This window comes from Ceratotherium simum, chromosome 15 (assembly GCF_057802395.1).
Source record: "Ceratotherium simum simum isolate JZ-2026a chromosome 15, ASM5780239v1, whole genome shotgun sequence".
In the NCBI taxonomy this organism is placed as follows: domain Eukaryota; kingdom Metazoa; phylum Chordata; class Mammalia; order Perissodactyla; family Rhinocerotidae; genus Ceratotherium; species Ceratotherium simum.
Window position 1 is genome coordinate 21123392 of NC_141914.1, and position 23540 is coordinate 21146931.

Sequence of the window (23540 nt, forward strand, 5' to 3'; positions counted from 1 at the left end):
GCAGTCTCCTGGCTGCAGAGAATAAGATGTTTTGCATATGTTACAGAATGAAAGGAATTACCATTATTATCCCAGAAGATGCCATTTATTCTCTCCTGGGCTCCGATTTTATCTGAGAGAGAGAGAGAGAAAGACATGCATTTTGAACGCTTGACTCCACTTCGACACGAAGCAGCTAACTACACAGCTTGGCTATGTCCTAAGCAGCAGGACGGCGCGCGCCCTGCCGGCGGAGCACCCCGCGTGCGTGCACTGCCCGGGGCGGGGCGGGGCGGGGGCGGGGGCGGGGCCCCGCTTCCCGGCACCGCCTTCCCAGGGACGCTCGGCCGCGGGCCGGGCTTGGGGGCGGGGCAGAGCGGCGCCCAGCCCTCTTTGTGCGGGGCGGCCTCCGCCCACGTGGTGCGCCCCGCGGCCATCTTTGTGCGGGGCTGCGCTTCCGCCGGCGGCGCCGCGGGGCTTCTGCAGTGGGTGGGCCGGCCATGGAGCGGTGGGTGCGCTCGCAGCTTCGGCTGGGACTGCTGTTGCTGCTCCTGCCCCCCGTGCCGGGCCGCCAGAAGGAGTCAGGTGAGCTCCGGGCAGCCCTGGGCCTGCCGCTGTGGCTCGGGCTCTTGCCTGGTCCGGAGACGCTCTCCCGCCCCGCTCGCTGCCCGGGGAGACCGGCGCCCGGCTGATGCTAGGAGGCTGCAGCGCAGAGCGGGGTAGAGGCACCGGGGCGCCTGGGAGCGGAGAGTGAGAGCGTCTGGGTGGCTGGCACTGCTTCTCCTGCCCAGGACCCTGGAGAGTAACCCATCCTCCGGAATTCCGATAATGTGGGGGAGAGGGAATTCCCTGTTCACCCCCAGCGGGTATTGCCCGCCCCTGGCTACTCTGCACCTGCCTAAAACACACTGGGGGATAATTCGTGTGTGTGTGTGTTTGTGCGTGTGTGATGTTCTTAGTCCATTGGCAGAAGAGATGAAGGGAGAGTTAATGTCTGTGGCTTTTAACTGATCCTCTTTATGGGGCTCAGTTTGACTAGTAAAAGGTGAGAATCCCTGTCACTCTCCAGTTTATCCATAGCCTTCTGAGTGCCAGGCGTTAAGCTTGGAAATTTTCCAGTTTCTTGGACGCCTGACGGCCCGAGTAGAGGAGCAGAATTGACATGCGTGCTGGAGAATTACAGAATCAATCTGGCGTTTCGTTTCCACAGTGGGACGGGAAGGGGGTGTTTTGCCTTATGTTGGTTCTGCCTGCTTACTGCTAGCAAATAAGCTCAGGGGTCTTTTTGTTAACCTTCATTTACTTCACTTTTTGAAGGTTCAAAATGGAAAGTATTTATTGACCAAATTAACAGGTCTTTGGAGAATTATGAACCATGTTCAAGTCAAAACTGCAGCTGCTACCATGGGTGAGTTCTTTTCTTTGGTGTGTCTTTGAGAATTTAGTTCTTGTCACAAGGAAGTCCCCTAAGATCCCCAAGAGACCTTGGTTGCAGTGGGCAGAGAGCCAAGCAAGTTTTGAGATCAGACAGGGTTCCTGAGGTGGTTTTCCTATTTCTAGGGAATAAAAAAGCCCTGGGTTAGGAGAGGCCCCGGGGGTCTCAGTATTGTCGAGTTAGCACATGTACTTGTCTGCTTTCCCCACTGGATGTATTGCTTCTTGAGGTCAAAGCCTATGTTGTATCCCTGGTGCTGGCCCTCAGTAAGTATTCAGTAAATATCGTTGAAGGAACGAACAGATTTATAAATGAATCTAATCATAAGTTTCCTGTTGGTTCTTTTTAAAGTATGCAAATTAGGGCTGGAGTCTGGTATGGTAGACAGATTACTTCAGAATCAGCCTTGGGTTCTAGTCCCAGATCTCCCACTGATTATCCCTGTGGCAAGCCACTTACCTTCTCTGGGTCTCAGATTTCTCATCTGGTAAATAACAAGGTCCTTTTAGCTCCTCATTATGTTATTCTATGACTCCTCAAAATATTCACCTGATTCTTGCGTTACTTATTGAAAACTTACCATGTACTAAACTTTAAAAGGGATATAAAATAGTGTAATTTTTGGTTACTGCTGTCAGGTGTCTGTGGGGTGGGTGCCAGCCAGACAGACCAGAATAAGGGAGTCAGACAGTGTCAGGCTGTAAGGTGTAAACCATACCTTCTGTGGGATTCAGGAAGGGGGAGGTCAGTGAGACTTCAGTGACTAGGAGGACATGGGTGTGGCGTGAGTAGGGAAGGTGAAATATCAGGCAAGAAAGGGGCAGTCCAGATGGGGAGATGAAGAAGAGAAATTGACTTGCTTTATACCTTTTGTGACTTTGTTGATGTTTTAGATGACCTATGGTGCTTCTAGGGGAAAAGTTGCTCATTCCCGCTCTCTGTTCTTTCCTTCAGCTTACTGTCTTCTCTAATACTAAACCTAAACCCGCAGAGAGAAAGTAGGTGGAATGGTACCACTCTCTTGGCCTGCTTTCCTTGACGATTCCCATTCTTTCCTAGTGTCATAGAAGAGGATCTGACTCCTTTCCGAGGAGGTATCTCCAGGAAGATGATGGCGGAGGTAGTCAAACGGAAACTGGGAACCCACTATCAGATCATTAAGAACAGATTGTACCGAGAAAATGACTGCATGTTCCCTTCGAGGTAAGAGTTATGAGGTAATATATCTTCTGACCTTATTATATATGGGTGTGCTTGATACTCTTCTTATAGAGGAGCCACTTGAAGGAACCCACAGACAAATCCCTCCTCACATTTCAGAGGGACTACAAAATAGTGACAAGCCCTTCTTGCCTGGGAATTGTTCTTGCCAACTCCTGTCCGCCTTTCTCCTATGTCATAGCCTGTCTCCTGTCTTCTTGTGAGGCTTGGGAACATCACTGGTTGTACTGGCTGTGACTCTGCCCCTTTTCATCCTTCCCCGGATGTAGTAGCTACAGGACACAGGCTGATGAGATCTAACAGGAGTGAGCTGAGCTGAAGGGGGAGGAAAAGCATTGACTGAGTGTCTGCCATGGGCCAGGTATTGGTCTAGATACTGAGCATTTGAAGTAAAGGTGGCAGGAAGGCAAGAGGAATAACTGGGGCCGCAGATGACGCAGGATGCACTAGCCAGGACTTCAGTGTGAGAGGTGAGGTGACATATAGTGGGCTGAGGGCTGGGGAGAGCAGGGAGGGTCACAGACTGAGCCTTGAAGTTGGGCTTAGGCAGCATTATATACAACAAATGATAAACCTCTCTGTTACGAGTCTTTTTTTATTTTTTAACTCAAATCGTTGTAAAATTACAAAGTAATTTTGTAAACTCAGAGGACATGGTCTTCCCTTACTAAGATCTTCTTTCTAAAAAATCCCTATTCTGTCATTAAAAGTAAAATAAATAAGCAGTATTGCAAAAAACATGCATCCATTTGGACATAAGGATTTATATTATTGTTAATAACTTTATTACAAATAAATACATTTTCAAAATATGTAAAAACAATAGTAAAAAAGAAAATTACTCTCCCACAACCCTGAGGCAATGACAATTACATTTTGGCTATCAAGTGTCAGGGCAAATAAGGTGATAGTGGGGAAAATCCTTGAGGTATTTTAAAGAGACATTTGTTTCATTACTTGGGACAATAATAGAGACTTTAAGTACAAATTATAAGTATAGAGGAGTTTCTGATTTCCACAAATGAGAAAGAAAATATGAATATAGACATTGTTGGACTTTGAAAGCTTACCCAGTGTTTACTAGTTAGCTGAACAATTTCCAGATGAAATTAAATACTTTCAAAGTTTTTGAAAGGCACATAGCTCTTATTCTAGACCTCAGAGCATTTTGGTCAGAATCATGAGCTCTTAGAAATGGTCTTAAGGGAGCACAGGGCCCTTCCTTGACAATAAAATAGTTTCTAATGACATTGAAAGTTCCCTATTCTAACTACATACACAGCTAAGGAAAACAGAGTTGGAGAAAAATGAAATAGAATGAAATAGAACCAGTGTCCTTAATGAAACGGACACAGTTGTGTAATATCTCAGCTTCCTGTCTAGCTACACATAGTATCTTTCTAGGTCTAATTACTTTTTATTTCACTGAGCTTGATAAACCTGTATGACACTTTAAAAATTCAGTTCTGAACAAAATAAAATATAAACTCGGCGTTTCAAGGATGAGCTGAGAGATTTTGCTGAGGAACCAGAGGACCGTCTCATTAACACTGGAAACATGTCATTTGAAAGATGGAAAATAACAATATTTTTTAATAATAGCTTCAGTGAGATATGGTTGACATAAACTGCACATATTTAAAGTGTTTAAACAATTTGATAAGTTTTAATGTTAATATACACCAAGATAATGAACATATCCATCATTCCCAAAAGTCTCCTTGTTCCTCTTTGCAATCCCTCTCTCCCACCCCTCCCTGCCATGCCGCCCCCATATCCTTAAGTATCCACTGATTTGCCTTCTCTCATTATAGGTTATTTCCTGGGGTTCTGTATAAATGGAATCATACAATATGCAAGAGTGCTATTTTAAAAGCTGAAAAAAATAAGTGTTTTAGCTGTCACGTGTAAATGTACTGCAATAATATCTTTTTTTAACTTGTAACTAGTTATTTTTTAGCATTAAAAGAGTATTATATGCACATGGTAAACTATTTGGTTAACTGGAAAAGATATATAATGAAAAGAAAGTTTCTCTACCACCTTAGACCCCCAGACTTCTATTCCCTGAGTCTTCCTCTCAAGAGACAACCACAATTACAAGTTTCTTATATATCCTGCCAGGAAGTCTGTGCACATACAGTTATCTAGACTCATCAACAAATTAAAACATGCTATATCTTCCGTTCTGCAACTTACTTTTCTTTTCTATATAACAGTAGATTTTGAAATTGTTCTGTAAGAGTATATAGAGAACACCTCAATCTTTCTTGGCTGCCTAATAATCCATTGGATGGATTTCTTTATTCAGTCCTCCATCAACGGACATTTAAAGTATTCCTCACTACTCGCTTTTGATTTCTGGCTAGTGCAAACAATGCTGCAGTGAACATCCTTGTACATACACCTTTGAGCACTCATGTAAATATATCTTCAGGCTAAATTCCTAGAGGCAGAATTAATAGGCCAATTAATGTGTTTTTTTAAATCGTGATCAGCAGAGGCAAATTTTTCTCCAAGGAGGTTGTGCCTATTTACATTTCCACCCACCATGTATCCCATGCCCAGAGTAGATTTCACACCCTCACCAACACTGTGTATCATCAGACTCTTTGATCTTTGCCAAGCTTACTGATAAAAATGGGCATCTAGTTTTACTGGCCTTTTGTTGTTGTGATGATACTTTATTTATTTGAAATATATTTGACATACAACAGTGTGTAAATTTAAGGTGTACAACATGGTAATTTGATACATTTACATATTGTAATATGATTGCCATTGTAGCGATAATTAACACTTCTATCCTGTTACATAATTATCCTTTCTTTTGAGTAGTTGGAGTGATTACATTCTAGTCTCTTAACAGGTTTGATGATCATTATACAATATTGTCTGTTTTCACTGTACTGTGCTCAGATCTCTAGGACTTATTTACTACTTGTTGTAACTTTGTACCTTTAAACAACATCTGTCCTGTCCCTCCCACCCCCATCCCCTGGTCACTACCATTTTATTCTCTGTTTTTACAAGTTTGGCTTTTTGGCATTTCCTTATTATTAATATAGTTGACATCTTTTCTTATGTTTATGAACCATTGATATTTTTTGCTTTAACATACAGTTATCTCCCTGTATGTAAATCAATGCTTTAAATCCGTCATTTCCATGCTGCCAGAAAATTCTGGTCAAGCCTTGGAATGCTGCCCTCAGTATAATGCTGGTTAGGATCTCAAAGGATGGGGCAGAAAAGCTAAGCTGTCAGTGTATCCTCTCTTTCCAGAAATCCTCTGAGGATTCCCAGGGAGTCTAGTCAGAAAGCTGTTATAATCTTTGTGACTGTGTACATAACACTCTTTTTCTGACTTGGACAACTGATTTTGATAGTGTTCTGTATTCAGGTTGAAAGTAATGAAAGGTTTCCTATGTTTCCTCATAAACTATGAGACTTAATTATGGTGGATATAAAAATAATGTCTTTGTGAGAAGCGAAGCCCAAGGGACACAATTAGAAAATTAGTTTTTCCAGTTCCTACCAGAATATATGTCTTGCTTACTAATTAAACTATCCCATATAGGGGAAATAAAGAAAAAACTGGGAATGAATAGAGGAGAAGAAGTGGTAGGAGTAGCAATAATACAGCCTTCAACCTTATGATGATCTAGTTGGAAAATCTGATTATGTATTGTAAGCTGGAGCAGCTTAGCTAGGAGAGAGAACTTGCACAGTCTGAAAGAGGGGAAGAGTCCCTATAGAAGCGTTGCTTGTAGGAGATTTTGCAATAGGCCAATGATCTAAACACTGGCTTCTCTTACTTTAGAAGTGTGAATGGGACTCTGCCTTGTCCTAGAGCAGGCCCTGCTCTGGTGAATTTGTGATATTTCTGGTTGACAGGTGTAGTGGTGTTGAACACTTTATTTTGAAAGTTATCGGGCGCCTCCCTGACATGGAGATGGTGATCAATGTACGAGATTATCCTCAGGTTCCTAAATGGATGGAGCCTGCCATTCCAGTCTTCTCTTTCAGTAAGGTAAGTACAAGAGGAGTCATATGAAGGGATGGAGGGTGGTCCTCTGGGGTTCGAGCAGGAAAACATTGTCCTGTGACAGAGGCTGATGGGTAATGGTGAGGATGAGGCCTGAGGTCCAGGAATGCGTCTGTGTCCCTGTTAGCTTCACAGTAGTTGAGCAGTAAGGCTGAGGAGATGGGGCTGAGGACCTGTAAGTAATGTGAGTAAGATTGCTTAAGTGTCTGTAGGGGTAGGGGCGGAGGGTGGGGAATGAGAGAGGCCTAAGGAACCGATAGGACATTGGAGGTGGGATTCAGAGATCCTACAGAGCATGGAAGAGAGTGGCCCAAGAAAGCACATGGGCTTTGAGTTTGGGAGCACCTTCATTCAAAAATATTTGTTGAGCTCCTACAATGTATATATCAGCCATACTATTGGATATATTGGATACCATCAGTCCTGTCTGTCACTGTAGCCAAGGGGCCCAGCATTGCTAACAGTAAAACTAAAGGTGTTAGTTTGTGCCCAGGAAGTGCATTGAGGGGACAGGCCTGGGATATCTGAGAGCGATATGTGAGGGGGTGATCTTTGGGGCTAGTTATGGAGGGATAGGAGCACTAGGACACACCTGTGGGCTTGGAGAACTCAGGACAGTTGATATCTTGTCAGTGCTCAGGTTCTTGCAAATGGTGTATTAGCAGGGATGGGCCTTGGTTCCCTAGAGACTAGGTCTGAACACATTTGGGGACAGGGGTGAGGGAGGCTAGAAGAGAGTGAATGGAAGATTCTCTGGGGGAAGCGTGGGTTTAGGAAAACCCTGTGGACTCTGAGAAAAGAAACACCATCTCTGATTTGGTTTCTCCAAAGCAGAGGGACCTTTTATCCCCACTTTTCCTTTATCAAAGTTTACTTTCTCTCTAGACTTGTTTATTTCCTGTGTTGCAAGTGGGCTGAGGCCACATTTGTGTGGCATTTCCCATGGTTTAGCCTCATTTCTCAAAAGTGCTTGGTCCCGTTGTTTGTCATGAAACCTTCCCAGAAGAACAGATAGAAGCTCCCATGTAAGTCAGTAAGGGCTTTATGTTTGTTATTTATCTGTTGTTTCTGTGGGTGATAAAGTATGACCATCAGTATACTAACTTTCTTTTCATCTTTACTTCCCTCCTTTTTTTTTTTTTTATTTAGTGACCCTAGTTTCCAAGGGAGAGATTTTAGTCTGTCAATTTTATAGTTAACTTTGCAGTTTCTATTGAGCGGCTGTTATGTCTGAGGTGCTTGATGTATCACATAGCATTTTATGAGTATTTGAGAGAAGGTAAACAGTGTATTACATGTGTAATTCCAGTGGAAGAAAGTAAAGTGGGAGGTTTATCAGTGGCCAGAGTCTTAACAGAAGTAACCATAAAAGGGAAACAAATGGTTTCAAACTTTTTTCAAAAGATGTGGGATAATACCCCTTCCCCCAATTCTGCCCATCAGCACTTCTGACCCTGATCAATGAATAACCAAGAATTTATTGCCCAACCAGCGTGGGCTCAACAGTGCCACCGTGTTAGGTAATACTAACACTTATTCAGTACTTACTATGTGCTACACACTCTTCTAAGCTTTTTACATGTACTAAGTCATTTAATATTCAACAAGCCTATTAGGTAGATAATATTCTTGATGTTATTATTTCTCCCATTATAAAGATAAGGAGACTGAGGCATAGAAAGATTGAGTAACTTGCCTAGAGTTAGAAAGAGGTGGAGTCAGCATTCAAACTCACATGATGTGTCTCAAGAGCCCACGCTCTTAACCATTTTACTGTAATTCTAGCTCTCAAAAGACCCATCTAGGAAATGACCAAGAACTGATAAGACAGTATACAGTCCAAGTGTAATCACAGTTGAAAGATGAGAGAGCTATGTGATTATTCAGAAATGAGTATATTATTTCCTTAAACTAAAAACCCTAAGAGTATGTGTCCTCTAGAAAAATAAAACTTTGGGGAGCTAGAAAAGTTGACCTTGAATATGATTTCAAATTCTGGGATTCAGTGAGTCCATGAATTTTCTTTAACCCATGGTCATTTTTGCCTTTTAATGTCTAGAGTGTAGACTTTGCAGACTAGGGAAACTTTATCTTTGGCAACCCAACACTAGGGCCAGGCCCTTGTCCAGACCTTGGGGCATGAATGCACTTGCTTCTTCTTGCTCTGTTCCGAGACTGATTTAGAACAACCTTTCTGTTTCTGTTGAAGACATCTGAGTACCATGATATCATGTATCCTGCTTGGACATTTTGGGAAGGAGGACCTGCTGTTTGGCCACTTTATCCTACAGGTCTTGGACGGTGGGATCTCTTCAGGGAAGATCTGGTAAGGTAGGTCCTTCAGAGAGGTTTTATTTGTCCCTCTTTGGTGGATCTTCTTGAAATAAAGAGAGTATAAACAGTTATTTACTTTAAAATAACTCACTTTTAAGTTAAAAAAAAAAAAGACAAAAAACTGTTTATAGCATAAGCAATTTTGTGTGTGTATAAAAATATTTACATATCCGTAGAAAAAGAGCAGAAGAACCTACCTCAAAATATCAGCAATGCCCCTGTGGGAGGGGTGATAGGAGCCTTTTCCTTAAATTTTCCTATACTTTTAGGATTCTCTAAATAAGAGTGAATTACTTTCATAATTAGGAAAAAATGAATGACCGTGTCATGGGGGAGGATAGAAAATTACTTGGAGGAACATAAATGTACTTTACAGTTTAAAGCTAACACCTTTAGGCGGGGACGGAAGGGGCATAAATGTCCCACAGGTTTCTCAAGGTCAAGCTTATTCCAGATCCTCTCTGATTCATGGTTGAGATATGCCTCGGCCTGTTGACTCCATCCTGCCATCATTTCAGAATTTATATTGTCCAGGTCATCCAAGCTGTAGGTACCTCTTACCTAGTTACATTTTACATTAATGATTCAAACAACATTGGTACTTAATTAGCAAACTTCTAGAAACACAGTCTATATAGGTCTTCTCTCAAGTATAGGGAAAGCAGTAATTTAATTCAACTTTATTTCCACAAGTATCTATCACTTGTACTAAGTGTTGCTGGAGATTCAAAGGGAATGAAGAGGATGTCCCTTCCCTAGAGAAACACACAGCGCTGCAGTCCTCAGTGGCAGTTAGAGCCCTTTGGGTAAAGAAATGAGTCTATTATCCAGTAGGTGTAAATTGGAAATTATTTTTTAAGATAATTTGGCCTCATACTTCATAGAACTGGAACTGGAAGTTTTCTTTGCTGAACTCTTTATTTCAAGGATGAAGGCCCAGAGGGGTTAAGTGACTTGGTCAAGGTCAGGCCAGTCTAGGCCTGAAGTCCAGGTTTCCCAGTGTGTTGTCCTTTCCACTTTACCAGTTAACATTACCCATGTTCTCAGACGCTGAGACCATCATTTCACATGTAGCTTTTGATTTGAACGTAATGTTGAGAGAGGGGAAAAAAAGGTCTTTAAGCTTTTTTTCTCCAAATTATTCTTGGCTTTACTTTTCTAATTGCTTTTTTTTTTCAGATACTTACAAATACCCTTGTCACATTCTTCCTTCTTTTTGTAGCTTTTTTGCCACCTGCTATACATCTACTTTATTTTTAAAATCTTTAAAAACAACTTTTTTCTGATTATGAAACCTATGCATGCTCATAACAATTTATAAATATGTCTAACCTAGGCAACTTTTTTCCCACACTTATTGGTATGTCTTAGAAATCTTTCCATGTCAGTACATATGAAATGACCTCATTATTTTTAACAGTTGCAAGGTATTCCATTGTGTGGATAATAATTTACTTTATTATTTCCTTTGATGGACATTTAGGCTGCATATGTACTATATTTATAATTTCTTGTTTGAGTATATTGCATACCTGATGACCCTATACCCCTTCCTACTTTAGTGTGTATTTGCTGAGAACAAGGATGTTCTCTTTTATAACCACACTGCAATTATCAAATTCAGGAAACAATATTGATACACCACTTAATTGTCCCAATAATGTCCTCTATAGCACTTTCCCCCCCGTACAGGATCATGTACTGCATGCAGTTGTCATGTCTCTTTAGCCTCCTTTAATCTGGAACAGCTCTTCAATCTGTCTTTCTCTTTCGTGACATTGACAGTTTGAAGAATACGCCACTTTTTTTATAGAATGGCCTTGAGTTTGGTTTTCTCTATTTCCTCATGATTGATTCTGTTTATGCATTGCTGGCTCGAATACTTACATAAGTGAGTTTGTGTCCATCTGCCCCTCATTAGAGATGCTAATTTTGATCACCCGGTCAAGGTGTTATCTGGTTCCTCCATGGTGTAGGTGCTGTTTTCTGCCTTGTAAACTAATAAGCAATTTTTAGGGAGGATAGGGTATGTTTTAAAATCTAATCTTATATGAACATGTTTTTCTTTTGATACCTTCCCCTTTTATTCTTTAATTGAATTTATTCATAATTATAGAATTGCAATTTTATTTTTTAGAGCCTTTCATTCAGAATCTATAGCCCCGTGATTTCATTTCTTACTGTGAAACTTTAATAATCTGCTTATTTATCTATCTGTATTGATGTCTGCCTGCCATTTTTCTCTTTTTATAATCTTTTAGGAGTTTGTCCCAGTTGACTTATTATTCATTCTGTAGAAGAATTCAGTGTCCCTATAGATTTAAAGGTTTCACTCTCTACTGTCAGGAGGGCAGTTATAGAAGAGGGTTGGGGCAGCACCTGGCTCTGGTGGCCACTGTTAGCACTTGCTTGGAGAAAAAAAGTCCTAACATAGCTCTTTTGAGGGGCGGGGAAGAGAATAGGAATGAGGGAGAGGGAAAACAGAGATAATACATAGTTCAAATCTGTGTATATTAAATACAGCTTTCCCGGGAACCAGGGATATTTATACTAAAAATCTGAGTATGAACTGATACATTTTTTGTTGGGTAGTTTGGCAATATATATCAAAATTTTAAAATGTGTACATTCTTTGACTCAGCTCTTTCACTTCTAGAGTTTATCCCAAGGAGTTAACTAGACAAGGGTGCAAAGATGTGTGTACAAGGATATTCACTTGCTTGTTTCTTAAAGCAAAAAGTTGGAAAACGTTGGAAAGCCCATCAATAAGGAATGAAATGAATTATGACATGGGTATAAAATGGAATACCATGAATGAATGGAAAGTAAAGGGAGTATAGGGCTTAAAAACAAGGATTCTCCATTCAAACCCTGGCCTTTATTAGCTGTGACTCTAGGCAAATTGCTTAACCTCTCAAGGGCCTCCACTGTAAAGTAGGAATAATAAAACACACCTCATAAGGTTGTGAGTGTGAGTTAATACATGTGTAAAGCACTTAGAGCAGGGCCTGGAACACAGTAACGGCTATGTAGGTGTTGGCTCTTGTTATTATCTATAATAATGTCCTAATAAGACATTATGTCTTAATAAGAATGTTATCTAACAGCATGCATGATATGATCTATGTATGTTATATACAGCGAGGTTTCTCAGTCTTGGTACTGTTGACATTTTGGGCTAGATAATTCTTTGTCGTAGGGGCTGTCCTGTGCATTGTAGGATGTTTAGCAGCATCCCTGGCCTTTACTCACTAATTGCCAGTGGCAGTCTCCCAGTAATGACGATCAAAAATGTCTGTAGTCATAGCCAAATGCCCCCTGGGGGAGAGGGGCAAAATCACCCCCAATTGAGAACCACTGATGTGGAGAGATGATTGGAAGGAGATTCTTCACTGAAACATTAAATTGTTAAAAGTGAAAAAGTGGTTGTCTGTGGGTGGGAGATTCCACATGATTTTTTGCTTTTAGTTTACGCTTTTCCTTTAGAATTTTATATAATGAGCATATATCAGTTTTCCACTAAAAAAAAAAAAACCTCGTGCTATAGTGTTTATATTTTGGTGGGAGGGAGTATGGGGTAGAGTGAGAGATAGTTCTGGCCTTGGGCTGGAGAATCAGGTCAAGAGGACCCAGCAAGAAAAGGCTAGAAGATAAGCCAGGAAGATATGGAGAGTGCTCTCAGCTGAGAGAAAAGGAGAGATGTGACACTGTATGTATCTGAGAAGTATCTCCACCTAAAAAGTTTATATCCTAAGTCTCTCCGTTTCACTGAAGAGCCCACCCATCCGTCATTAACTCCAGTTCAGCCCTCTCCCTCCTTTTTCAGAGGAAGATGCTGCGCAAACTTCTGTGCAGGATCCCTACGAAGAAAGTTAAGGATGATACATCTGTGAGCTAGCAGTTTCAGCAGGGAAGGCTGGTTATGGTAATGTGTGCTGAGACCTGAGTTTCAGGGACTTTGTCTTTATGGAGCACTTTGTACAGTTTCAGGAATACCAGGTGCTTCGCAAAATCAGACTAAATCTGATGCTGTCTCCTACGCATCCAAAACATGAAGTCAGAGTGATTTGTTTTCTTGCCCTTCATGCAATTTCTGATATTTTCTGCAGTTCTCTTTGCCTATTAATGTTATCAGTAGCACTCTACTTAAAGGAGAGAAGGAATCCTCGTTGTACTGAATTAAACACCCTGAACATGTCATTTAGGGTTTGGTTACTTTTCTTCCAATGTTGTTAACTTAAGAGAGCAATAGATTTGTAGATATTACAGGCTAGCTCCTCCATGGGAATGAACTAATAACAAAAGGGAACGTGATGTCATTGAAGAGTAGCCTGGATCAGACTTATTTTAAAATGTAAAGTTCTGAACTAATCTTTAGAAATGGTGAAAACACATCCTTATATAGTTAAGAAAAAAACATAGAAACTAATCGAAATCTATTTTTAGGTCAGCAGCACAGTGGCCATGGAAGAAGAAAAATTCCACAGCATATTTCCGAGGCTCAAGGTGATTATATTTTCTGACATTTTACAAAGATATTCTTCCAATTAATCTGTAAAATATAAGTAATTTTGAGGATGTGAAGAACTCTAGCTCAAAGACAAAGGTAAGGTAACTAAGGAATAAGCATAGAATCACAGAATTTTAGATTAGAGAGGAACCCAAATTATTTGCCCAAATCACTCTTAATTGAACTGAAATTCAAAGAAGTAAAGTTTATCCATCCAGCCATTCAATAGCTATTTACAGATGCCACGAGTGTAATGGGCATTAAGTATATACAGTCACACGTCGCTTAACGACAGGGATATGCTCTGAGAAATACGCCATTAGGTGATTTCGTCATTGTGCAGACATCATAGAGTGTACTTACACAAACCTAGATGGTCTAGCCTACTACACACCTAGGCTACATGGTACTAATCTTATGGAACCAACGTCATATATGCGGTCTGTCGTTGACTGCAATGTCGTTATGCGCCACATGACTGTAATGTTGAACAGAACAGATGCGTTGTCCTCTTCCCTTAGAGCTTACCGTTTCCTAGGAGTAGCTTATGATTTCGCCCACAGTCACTCTGCTGATTAATGGCAGAGCAGGCACCATCACCAGGTCTCCTGACTGCCTTTTTCATGAGACCATGTGGCTGCCAAATAGTGGTGGAGAGCACAGACTGAGACTGGTGAAAATGGAGAGGGGAGCGGGGAGGAAGAAGAGGGAAAGGAAAAAGGTTGGGGAAGGACCCTGTCTGTGTTGTTCAGCTCTGGATCCCAGTGCCAGAACAGTGCCTGCCACGTGGATACACAATGAATATCTGTTGAAGAGATGAATACAGAAGAGACTGTGAGGGAAGAAGGGCTTTGTGCTTTTCTGGGTGCGTCTTTGTCAGAGATCACACCCTGTGTTTTCTAGGGCAGTGGACTGCAGGATGCAGACGGGCCGAACAGCCTCTGCTCACTGTTCCTTATCAACTTCACTGATTCTCAGATCTTGAGATCACAGATTCTTAACTTGCGATCCATGTGTGGACTTCAAGGGTTTTAGGACTTCTCTGAAATTATATGGAGATACGTGCATCTTTCTAGAGAGGGGGTCCACAGTTCTTATCAGATTCTCAGGGGGTCCATGACCCTTCAGATGTCAAGAGTGTCTGCTGCTTGGACCATAACGAGGACTTCTGTGTACAGTCTTGAGGTTTTTAAGCCCTTTAGTTTTCTTTTTAATTTGAATCTTGGATTTTGCAGAGCATACACAACAAAGGTCACATGGCTATTTTGGTGAGAGGTGACTACCTCGTCACAGCTATGAGTGCTAGTGATTAGAGAGGCTACATGAACCCTCTGAAAAGGGAACTCATTCCCCGGGATATGGCTGTAGTGACCAGAACAACATAATTTTAAAGACTACATGTAAGCAAAGAAGGGCCAAATGCTCCCCATCCCTGAAGGGTAAAGTGGGGAACAGCCCAGCACCCCCTCCTCTACTGTTAAAGTAACTGATGAGTTGTCAATTTGTGCATACAGTCATTGCATTGGGTCTGATTACTGCTTACCTTTAAGAGATTGGGAACAGTATTCTGGTGTAGGACACATAGTTTTATGTCATGTGTTTCTTTTATAGGACAAGTCCAGAACGAGATCCTCTCATTCTTCTGTCTCGGAAAAATCCAAAACTTGTTGATGCAGAATACACCAAAAACCAGGCCTGGAAATCTATGAAAGTAATCACCAGTCATGTGAATACATCTACAGCAGTGAACATTCTTACTCAAAGACCATTGCCACCTGGGGAGAATTTCAGATTAGGTTTCCTCTCAGTGGTGGGATGAATGTAGAGGAAGTTCCATGAACTAGTATTAGCATATATGTAAATTATTCTTTTTCAAACTCACATTGCTTCTCTGGCCCATATTATAACTAGTATTTTATACTACTTTAAGGTTTAAACCAGAGGTCACAGACTTTATGTAAAGGTCCAGATGGTAAACATGTTAGGCTTTGCAGGTCATGCGGTCTCTTGTAGATACTCAGCTCTGCCATCACAGTGTGAAAGCAGCCACAGACAACATGTGAATGAGTGAGCACAGCTGTGTTCTAATAACACTTTATTTATGGCGCTGAAATTTGAATTTAATGTAATTTCACTTGTCATAAAATATTCTTCTCTGGATTTTTCTTCAGCCATTTGAAAGGTAAAAATTTCTTAGCTTACAGGTTGTTTACAAAAACAAGCAATCAGCCAGTTTGGCCTGTGGGCTGTAGCAGCCCCTGGTTTAAACCAATGGTTCTCAACCCTGACTATATAACCCAACTAGAGAGCTTAAAAATGAATCAGAATCTCTGGGGTGGGGTACAGGCATCTTCATTTGTTTAAAACTCCCCAAGTGACTCTAAGCGGAAGCCAGCAATGACTGGCTTCTTCGATTTGGAGTACATCTCTATCCTCTTAACTCTGTGACTTCTTGCCTTATTCAAAGAACTTTAAACCCTAAATATCTTCTGAAATTTCCATATGCCATATGAGGATGATATGAGAAAAATCTTTAAACTTCTTGTGGGAAAAACTAAGTATATCTGAGATGCATGTATTTATTGTTTGATAATTTTAATCAAACAGGAGCACATGAAGTTTAAGAAACTGTTAAAAAATAAAAATATGAAAAAATGTATCCATTCTGCACAGCATCTACTAGGGAGGCTGCAAAAGTGAACAAGACTTGTTCCCCTCGTCAAGGAGTTTGCCATCCGCTGAGGTGGCTGGAATATAGATGGGGGTCTCAAACTCAGATGTCCCCAGGGGCCACAGTAGTGAGCAGGAGAGAGTGCTAAAGGTCCAGCCATTGCCGCCAAGGGGAATAGGAGCCCAGTTTGTCACATCTTCCTTTTTTTTTCCCTAAGAAAAGTTGGAAATCTGGATTTTTGTAAGAAATATTCTACCACCTATAAATGTTGGCAGTGATCTGAATATTGATTGATTGACTGATTGATTTAGTGAGGAAAATTAGCCCTGAGCTAACATCTGTTGCCAGTCCTCCTCCTTTTGCTGAGGAAGATTGGCCCTGGGCTAACATCCGTGCCCATCTTCCTCTACTTTTTTTATATGTGGGACGCCTGCCACAGCATGGCTTGATAAGCAGTGCATAGGTCTGCGCCTGGGATCTGAACCTGCGAACCCCAGGCCGCCAAAGCAGAGCACGCAAACTTAACCACTATGCCCCCAGGCCAGCCTCTGAATATTTATTTTTAAATACTTTGTGTGCTCAACAAAATTTGTGTGTTGGCTACACCTCTAAACCCACCAGCCTCCACTTGTAACCTCCTGTGTAGTATACTTTACACAGGGTGAAATGTGCTGCAGGCGTGACCTCTGAGTTCAGAGGGGGATCCACATGGTTTCAGGGGAGCTTAAACTCTAAGATCAGACAGACTCAGGTTAAAACTCTAGCTCTTCTCATTAGTGCCGCGTGACCCTGAGTGAGTCTCCCAACTTCTCAAAGCCTCGGCTTCTTCATCTATAAATTGGGATAATCCTCCTAATTTTGTTTATTATGCGACTTAAAAGAGGTCATGTTGATGAACTGTTTAACAATGCTTACTGCATAGTGGTCTTCAATAAATGCTACTACTACTAATACTAACAACTTCCTTTTCACGTAAGGATACCTTGGGAAAGCCAGCTGCTCAGGATGTCCATCTCGTGGATCACTGCAAATACAAGTAAGACTCCTGGACTCCCGACTCTCGGTTTCCCCATTGCTTTTGGAATAGCTTCGTTTTGGGTGAGAACATTAATACTAGGGCCCAGCTGGGGTTTAGGAAATCCGCATTAATTCATTCAGCTATTGTTTACGGAGGGCCTGCTGTGCCTAAGGCCCTGGCCAGAGTTCTGTGGGACCTGCGGGGTCAGTGAAGTATGGTCCCTGCTTCCATAGAGCTGGCCTGCTGGTAATCATAGTGATGGGACTCCCTCTCCACAGCCCACCCAGCCAATAGCTGCAGTGAGATGAAATATTTATCAGGTTAATAAAACAGTGTAAGGTTCAACATGAATACAGCATATGTAACTAAAATATTACAATTAAATGCCAAGACTAAGAATTAGATGAACAGGGAAAACCAGGTCAGGAGGAGGGCAGTGGGGGGATTCAGAGAGATGAATGCTGATTACACTGCACTGTGGGAACTAGAGGGTGAAAGCAACTCTGGTTGGAGACAGGGGTACACACATGAGAAATGCTGAAAAGAAAGTGTTCTTTTCTAAGATAGCTTTTTCCCAGGGGGCATTTCTTTGAAGATTGATTAGGTGTGCCTGGTTCTCCTCTCCAGACTTCGGAAGAAGAGGGAACAGGGGATGCCTTTGACCAGATGGGGTCCCCTGTGGGCAAAACAAGGCTTTAGGGGGCCTTGACAAGTTAGAGACATTAGGCCTAGAAAAGCTTGTGGGAAAGGGTCAGGCCTTGTTTCCGTTTGAGCCTTGTATGCTCTCTACACAGCACCCAGCTCCTAGGCCAATCTCACTCTGCCTGAAAAAAGTATCCCCCTTTTCCCTTCACCCTGACCTTCCCAGGAGCAACCTGTGGCCCCTGGAAAAGCAAGGAGTTTATGGAAACCCTACAGGGACATGCTGATGTGTCCTTGAAAACTGAAAATGGAAAGAGAAGTGGGGGGTCATAAAAGGAGAGAAGAGGAGAAGGGAATAAGAAAAAAGGTCGTATTTGTGGCAGCAGGCATGTAGTATCAAGTACATTTTGCTCTTTCTTTCCCAGGTATCTGTTTAATTTTCGGGGAGTAGCTGCAAGTTTCCGGTTCAAACACCTCTTCCTGTGTGGTTCACTTGTTTTTCACGTTGGTGATGAGTGGCTGGAATTCTTCTATCCCCAACTAAAGCCATGGGTTCACTATATCCCAGTCAAAACAGACCTCTCCAACGTACAGTAAGCAGCTCTCTCCCACAAGCCGAGTTTCTGATGACTCCCAGAATCTGCTTCTGGGAGCTAATCTGCTCCCAGAAGCTAATCTGCTTGCGTGCTAAGTCCCCAGCCATTAAGGCATTATTCCTGGTGACTGTTTTCCAGTGAAAGCTTTGTTTCCTCTTATTTGGTTCTTATATGTAGGCTAGGAGTGGGATTTAATTTGAAAAAGTGCTCTAATGCTGGTTTGAAATGTAACATTCAAACAGTATGCAATGAAAAAGCTCTAATCTCTCATAGAGTAAAGATGGGGATAGTAGATCTTGTTACATTGTCAAAGGGACCTTCAGATACAGCATGAGAATTGACCCCAGTGAAGCTGAGATAAATTTTCTCTCACGATGGGAGGAGCTAGGAAGAGGTATGCAAAGGGACCAGGAGCGTGAGCGCAGTGCCCTCTTCTGGGGGCCAGAGCAGGAGACGAGGGAAATTTTTTCTTCACTGTTGATTTTTGATGTGTATTACTGAACATTTGTCTATTTTCTCAAACATGTCGCAAATCTACAACAGGTTGCCTTCAGCCTGTGTGGGCTTTTTGTTGTTGTTATTTAGTTCCTGGGAGGACCCTGGTATCTTTGCTTAAAAAAAGAAATAATCCACTAGAGATTAACCATAGACCTCAGTCTATGATCTTTCTGACTTAGTACTAATAAGCTTGGTCTATATTTCAGAGTGTAATAATTCTTTCCATTTTAGGGAGCTATTGCAATTTGTAAAAGCAAATGATGACATAGCTCAAGAAATTGCTGAAAGGTAAGTTCTGTTCATTTTTCCTTTTCCACTTTACCTTATCTTCCCCATTTTGCCCTAGCTAAAGTTACATGAGTCTTGTTGCCGTGGTGATATCCGGATTTCATCGTCATTAAACAGAGGTAATCAGAATTAAAGCTGTCCTGGGGGAAAAACACACATTCACATATGTCCCAAGCCCGTCCTTTATAGACATAGACTGAAATCTTTCAGGTAATTAAACAAGTATTTTTTATGACCATTAGTTTTATGTATGTTTGCTTTTAAGAAAAAAAAATTATTCTATTGCTAAATGCATGTGTGTGGATACGATAGCTATAGGGTTGGTTCTGCAGATCAAGTGAATTAATTCATGTAAAGTACTCTGAACAGTGCTTGACACACAGTAAGCCATCAGGTGTAAGCTAGTAGTAGTAGTAAATGCTGTGCTTAAATGTTCTTGTTAATCTTGTCCCCAGGGGAAGCCAGTTTATTTTGAACCACTTGCAGATGGATGACATCACCTGTTACTGGGAGAACCTGTTGACTGAATACTCTAAATTCCTCTCCTATAATGTAACAAGAAGGAAAGGCTACAATCAAATTATTCCCAAAATTTTGAAAACTGAACTCTAGTAGTCATCATCAGACCATAGTCCTTTCGATGGCAGCAGATCTCAGACACCTGTGATGAGAAGCTTACCATGAGTGTGGCACCTACACCTTGAATACTGTTATCAAGCCAAATACCTGGTTTTCCTTATCATGCTGCACCCAGAGCAACTCTCAAGAAAGATCCAAAATGTCTATAATACAGATATGAAGCAGCTTAACGCTTTGGCTGAATAAGGACCAGAAATCATGAGATGTGGGTTTTGAACTCGATTCTACTTGTCTTTTTCTGAGGAGCAATCACAGCTTATGCCTCAGATCATCTACATGTGTATGTCCATCACTGTGAAACTGTGTCCACGGGATAATGCCCTTTGTCCCATTATGTGGAGCAGAAAATCAACCATTTGGAACTTCTACAGCTCATCACCGCAATTCTGCAGTCATTCTAGGCTTGATCTCTGCCACTATATTTTAATGCAGGAAGCCCTATAGGGTTTGTGAAAAATACCTGGGGATCACTCCCTGAAAGGCCTGAGGAAGCAGTAGTTGTGCCATGCAGTGATGTAGGAGTTCTCTTTTGTAAAAGCATAAACTCTTTGATACTCAGGAGGTTTCTATAATGCCACATAGAAAGGGGCCAATTGCATGAGTAATTATTGCAATTGGATTTCAAATTCCATTTTTGTGCCTTCACATCCTTCTTTTTATTGTCTCTCAAAAAAGAGGACAAAAACCTCTTAATAAATTTAGGAAATAGTCCTACTCTTTAAAGGAACTGTGTACAAAACAGCAACTCTTTCTCACCCTTTGCACACCCTTAATATTTTTCCTCCTTAAGTTGGCAGCAGTCCACACTCTCAGTATCTTGCAGGGATCTCAAGGAGTCTTCACATGCGAAATGCTGCTAAGTTGGGAGTTGAGAGCATTTAACTTTAGCGCTTACTTATATAAGAGATGTTTGTTTTAGTGCAAATTCATATTGGAGTGCCTCCTTTTCCCTTGTTTTCCTTTTTGAAAAAAAGACATTTGGATAATAGTTTAATCTCTCAGGATGCTCTCCCTAACATAGTCAAAAATGAAGAAAAATTTCTAGATTAAAAACCATATAGTCTGATGACTCAGAACCATCCTTGTCTCTTGGGCCCAACCTTTCCACAGAGAAATCAACTCTTTCCTTTGGCTCTTAAGAACTGTTTTGTATTAATTGGTTTTAAAATTAGTAAATGTAACATTCAGTCATATAAAATCAGGGATTTTATTCTATTTGTGAGAAATGTATTTGTCCTTTTAAACTCCCTTGCACAAAATTGTAAGCCTAAGGAACTTCTTAGAGGAGTTGAATATCCCTGGTAAGATCATTGCATGGAATAAGGTAGACGTTTAAAGTTGGATTTTGTGTTTTTGAGTATGAAAAATTCATGGGGACCATGTGTCCTTAGGTGCTATGAGTCTGGTGATAAGCCGTCCAGACTTCTGAGTTGTACTGTGGTTTTCCCTTGTCAATATGAGGCCCTGGTAGATGTTATCATTCTCTCTGTACTTTAATTTTCTCTCACTAAACTAGGAGTAAAATTTGCTGTCCTTTGGATTAGGAGCTGAAGCTGCATTTCCCTGGGAGGTTTCCCATTTGCTTCAAGTTCTGGCTCAAGCATCATCTTCTCTCTGAATCCTTTTTTTCATTCCTCTAGGCAGTTAGGTGCTATCATAATACTTTTTTCATGCGTGTATTATGTGACATGACATTGCTCTGCAGTTATTAGACTATTTCTCCTCCTGTTCTGTGAGCTTCTTGATGGGTGAGAATCATATTTTACTCATCTTGATGTCTCCATTATCCAGCACAGTGCCTCCCACAGAGTAGATACTAAAGAATTGTTGGATGGATGGTTGGATGGATGGATGGATGGATGGATGGATGGATGGATGGAGACATGGAGACATTTAGTTTAACTAAATCCTATTTACAGATTGCCCAGCCTTTGGCTCCAAGGAGGACTGGACAAGACTGTAAGAATTGGATCAATGCAAATTCTCACTTGCCCTTTGAAGAGTCAATAAGGGCATCTTTGTATTTAAATATAGCAGATGTTATTCAGATTTTATACTTGTTTATTTGTAGATGTAATTGTAATTGTAATTGTAGATGTAATTCAGTGTAGATGGTATGAGGATGGTGTGTAACAATATGTAAAATGTATGTTTTGAAAATAATTTTTATCCCCATAAGTTTTGGAGATTGTTGTTATTTGTTGTTATTAACACTTGCTGGGTCCCAAACTTATGCTTTCCTCCTCGGAGAGCTAAAGGCCACAATTTTCTTCAAGGAAAGAGAATAATTTAGCTTATTTGAATGGAGTGGGATGCATGGATAACACAAGTAATGCTTTTCCTTTATTTGGGGAGTATCCCCTGTGTGATGTGGTCAGTGTCCCACCTTATTCTACAATATTACGTCAGGTTCTCCTAGTTGCCAAGACCAGAAACTACCTCTAGCTAGTTTAAGCAAAAGAACTTATCAGAAGGATATGAGGGCATTTTGATGAATCGAAACAAGTTTCGCAGCAGTTGGAAGGGTAAAAAGCAGGGCAACTCCGGGAATCTCAGCAAGAGTTTTGGACTACCTCTAGAGTGCTGCTGTGTGCAGTTCCAGAGACTTCCAGGCTCTGTCTCTCAGTCCAAGATTCCCAAAAGAAAAAAACTGAATGGGCTCCTTGGGGTCAGGTCCAAAGAGGATAGTTCCCTACCCTCACTCCTACACCAACTATGAACAAGAGTACACACAGATACATAAAGACCGGCTTTCCCATGCATCTAAAGATGCCTTTATTTAAGATAATCCTACTGCATCAGAGATAAGGTATTGTTGGTGAGGCAGAGGGGTAAAATTACAATTACGAATTTAATATTTATCAAGTACTTCTTGAGCATCTACTGTGCACAAACAGAGGGAGATAAGAAAATGTTTACAATAGGCTCCCTGGCCTCAAGGAGCTTTGTAGTTGAGAGGATAAAGTAACACAATGAGAAGCATCATAGGTGGAAGATGATTAAGGTGACATGAGGCCTTAATCATAAAGCCAATTATTCATAAAGACCATGTGGACTTGGAGTTTAGAGGAAGAAGAAATTTCCATCTGATGGAGATGAGAAACTTGATGGAGGTAAAAATTGAGTTACCCTTTGAGGGATGGGTAAATGAAGTGGTCCTTGGAGTTCAAAATTCATTCTCCCTGTGGAAACAGTTTATGTCATATATGATATAATACAATGTAATATATGTAGCAAGAGCAGTACCTGGTGAACCTGGCAGGGGAAGGGAACCTTCTGACCCCTAGGAGAAAATTCACGATGGGGAAAGAAGCTGTTGGGTTCTATGAGCTGAACTCAGCAACAAGGGCTGAGGGTAGGAGACTGGTGGTTCCAGGCACAGTGTGGTGACTGCACTGAAATCTTTCCCTGACGCCTTTACTCTGGTGGCAAATGCACGTCCTGGGGAGGAGAGCTGTATATGAAACAGAGTGGTCCAAGTAAACCTCATAACATCTTTTGGCTTAGTGTTGCTCTGAGACCCTTCAAAAAGAGCAGACCACAGAGGAGGGAGAGTATTTCCCTAGTGGTAAAAGAGGATAAGCCCTGGGGGCTTGGCGTGTGGGAAGGTGACAGAAGTAGGTCGTCTGAGGAGCTGAGATGGACTAGCAGCAACAGTGTGAGC

At 41.3% G+C, this 23540-nt stretch overlaps 1 protein-coding gene across 2 annotated transcripts; it reads left to right on the forward strand.

Moving 5' to 3' along the window:
* The first annotated feature begins 429 nt into the window (after positions 1-429).
* POGLUT1 (protein O-glucosyltransferase 1) lies at positions 430-22054 on the forward strand. 2 transcript variants are annotated; one of them, XM_004436544.3, is made up of 11 exons: positions 433-564; positions 1297-1387; positions 2474-2617; positions 6530-6665; positions 8890-9011; positions 13461-13520; positions 15136-15235; positions 17173-17231; positions 18281-18448; positions 19181-19237; positions 19693-22054. In XM_004436544.3, the coding sequence occupies exons 1-11, from the start codon at positions 480-482 to the stop codon at positions 19847-19849; spliced, it is 1179 nt and encodes a 392-aa protein (XP_004436601.1). In that variant the 5' UTR covers positions 433-479; the 3' UTR covers positions 19850-22054. The 2 variants fall into 2 exon arrangements, with proteins under 2 accessions (XP_087295777.1, XP_004436601.1); XM_087439651.1 differs by lacking the exon at positions 18281-18448 and having other exon boundaries at positions 430-564.
* Positions 22055-23540: the final 1486 nt, after the last annotated feature.

What these genes read in the sequence shown, in the direction of transcription:
- POGLUT1 (XM_004436544.3), top strand. Translation starts at nt 480, where the DNA reads ATGGAGCGGTGGGTGCGCTCGCAGCTTCGGCTGGGACTGCTGTTGCTG. An exon ending in CAGTCTTCTCTTTCAGTAAG is followed by an intron (nt 6,666 to 8,889) that starts GTAAGTACAAGA and finishes TTTCTGTTGAAG; the next exon opens with ACATCTGAGTACCATGATAT. An exon ending in GTGGATCACTGCAAATACAA is followed by an intron (nt 17,232 to 18,280) that starts GTAAGACTCCTG and finishes TTTCTTTCCCAG; the next exon opens with GTATCTGTTTAATTTTCGGG.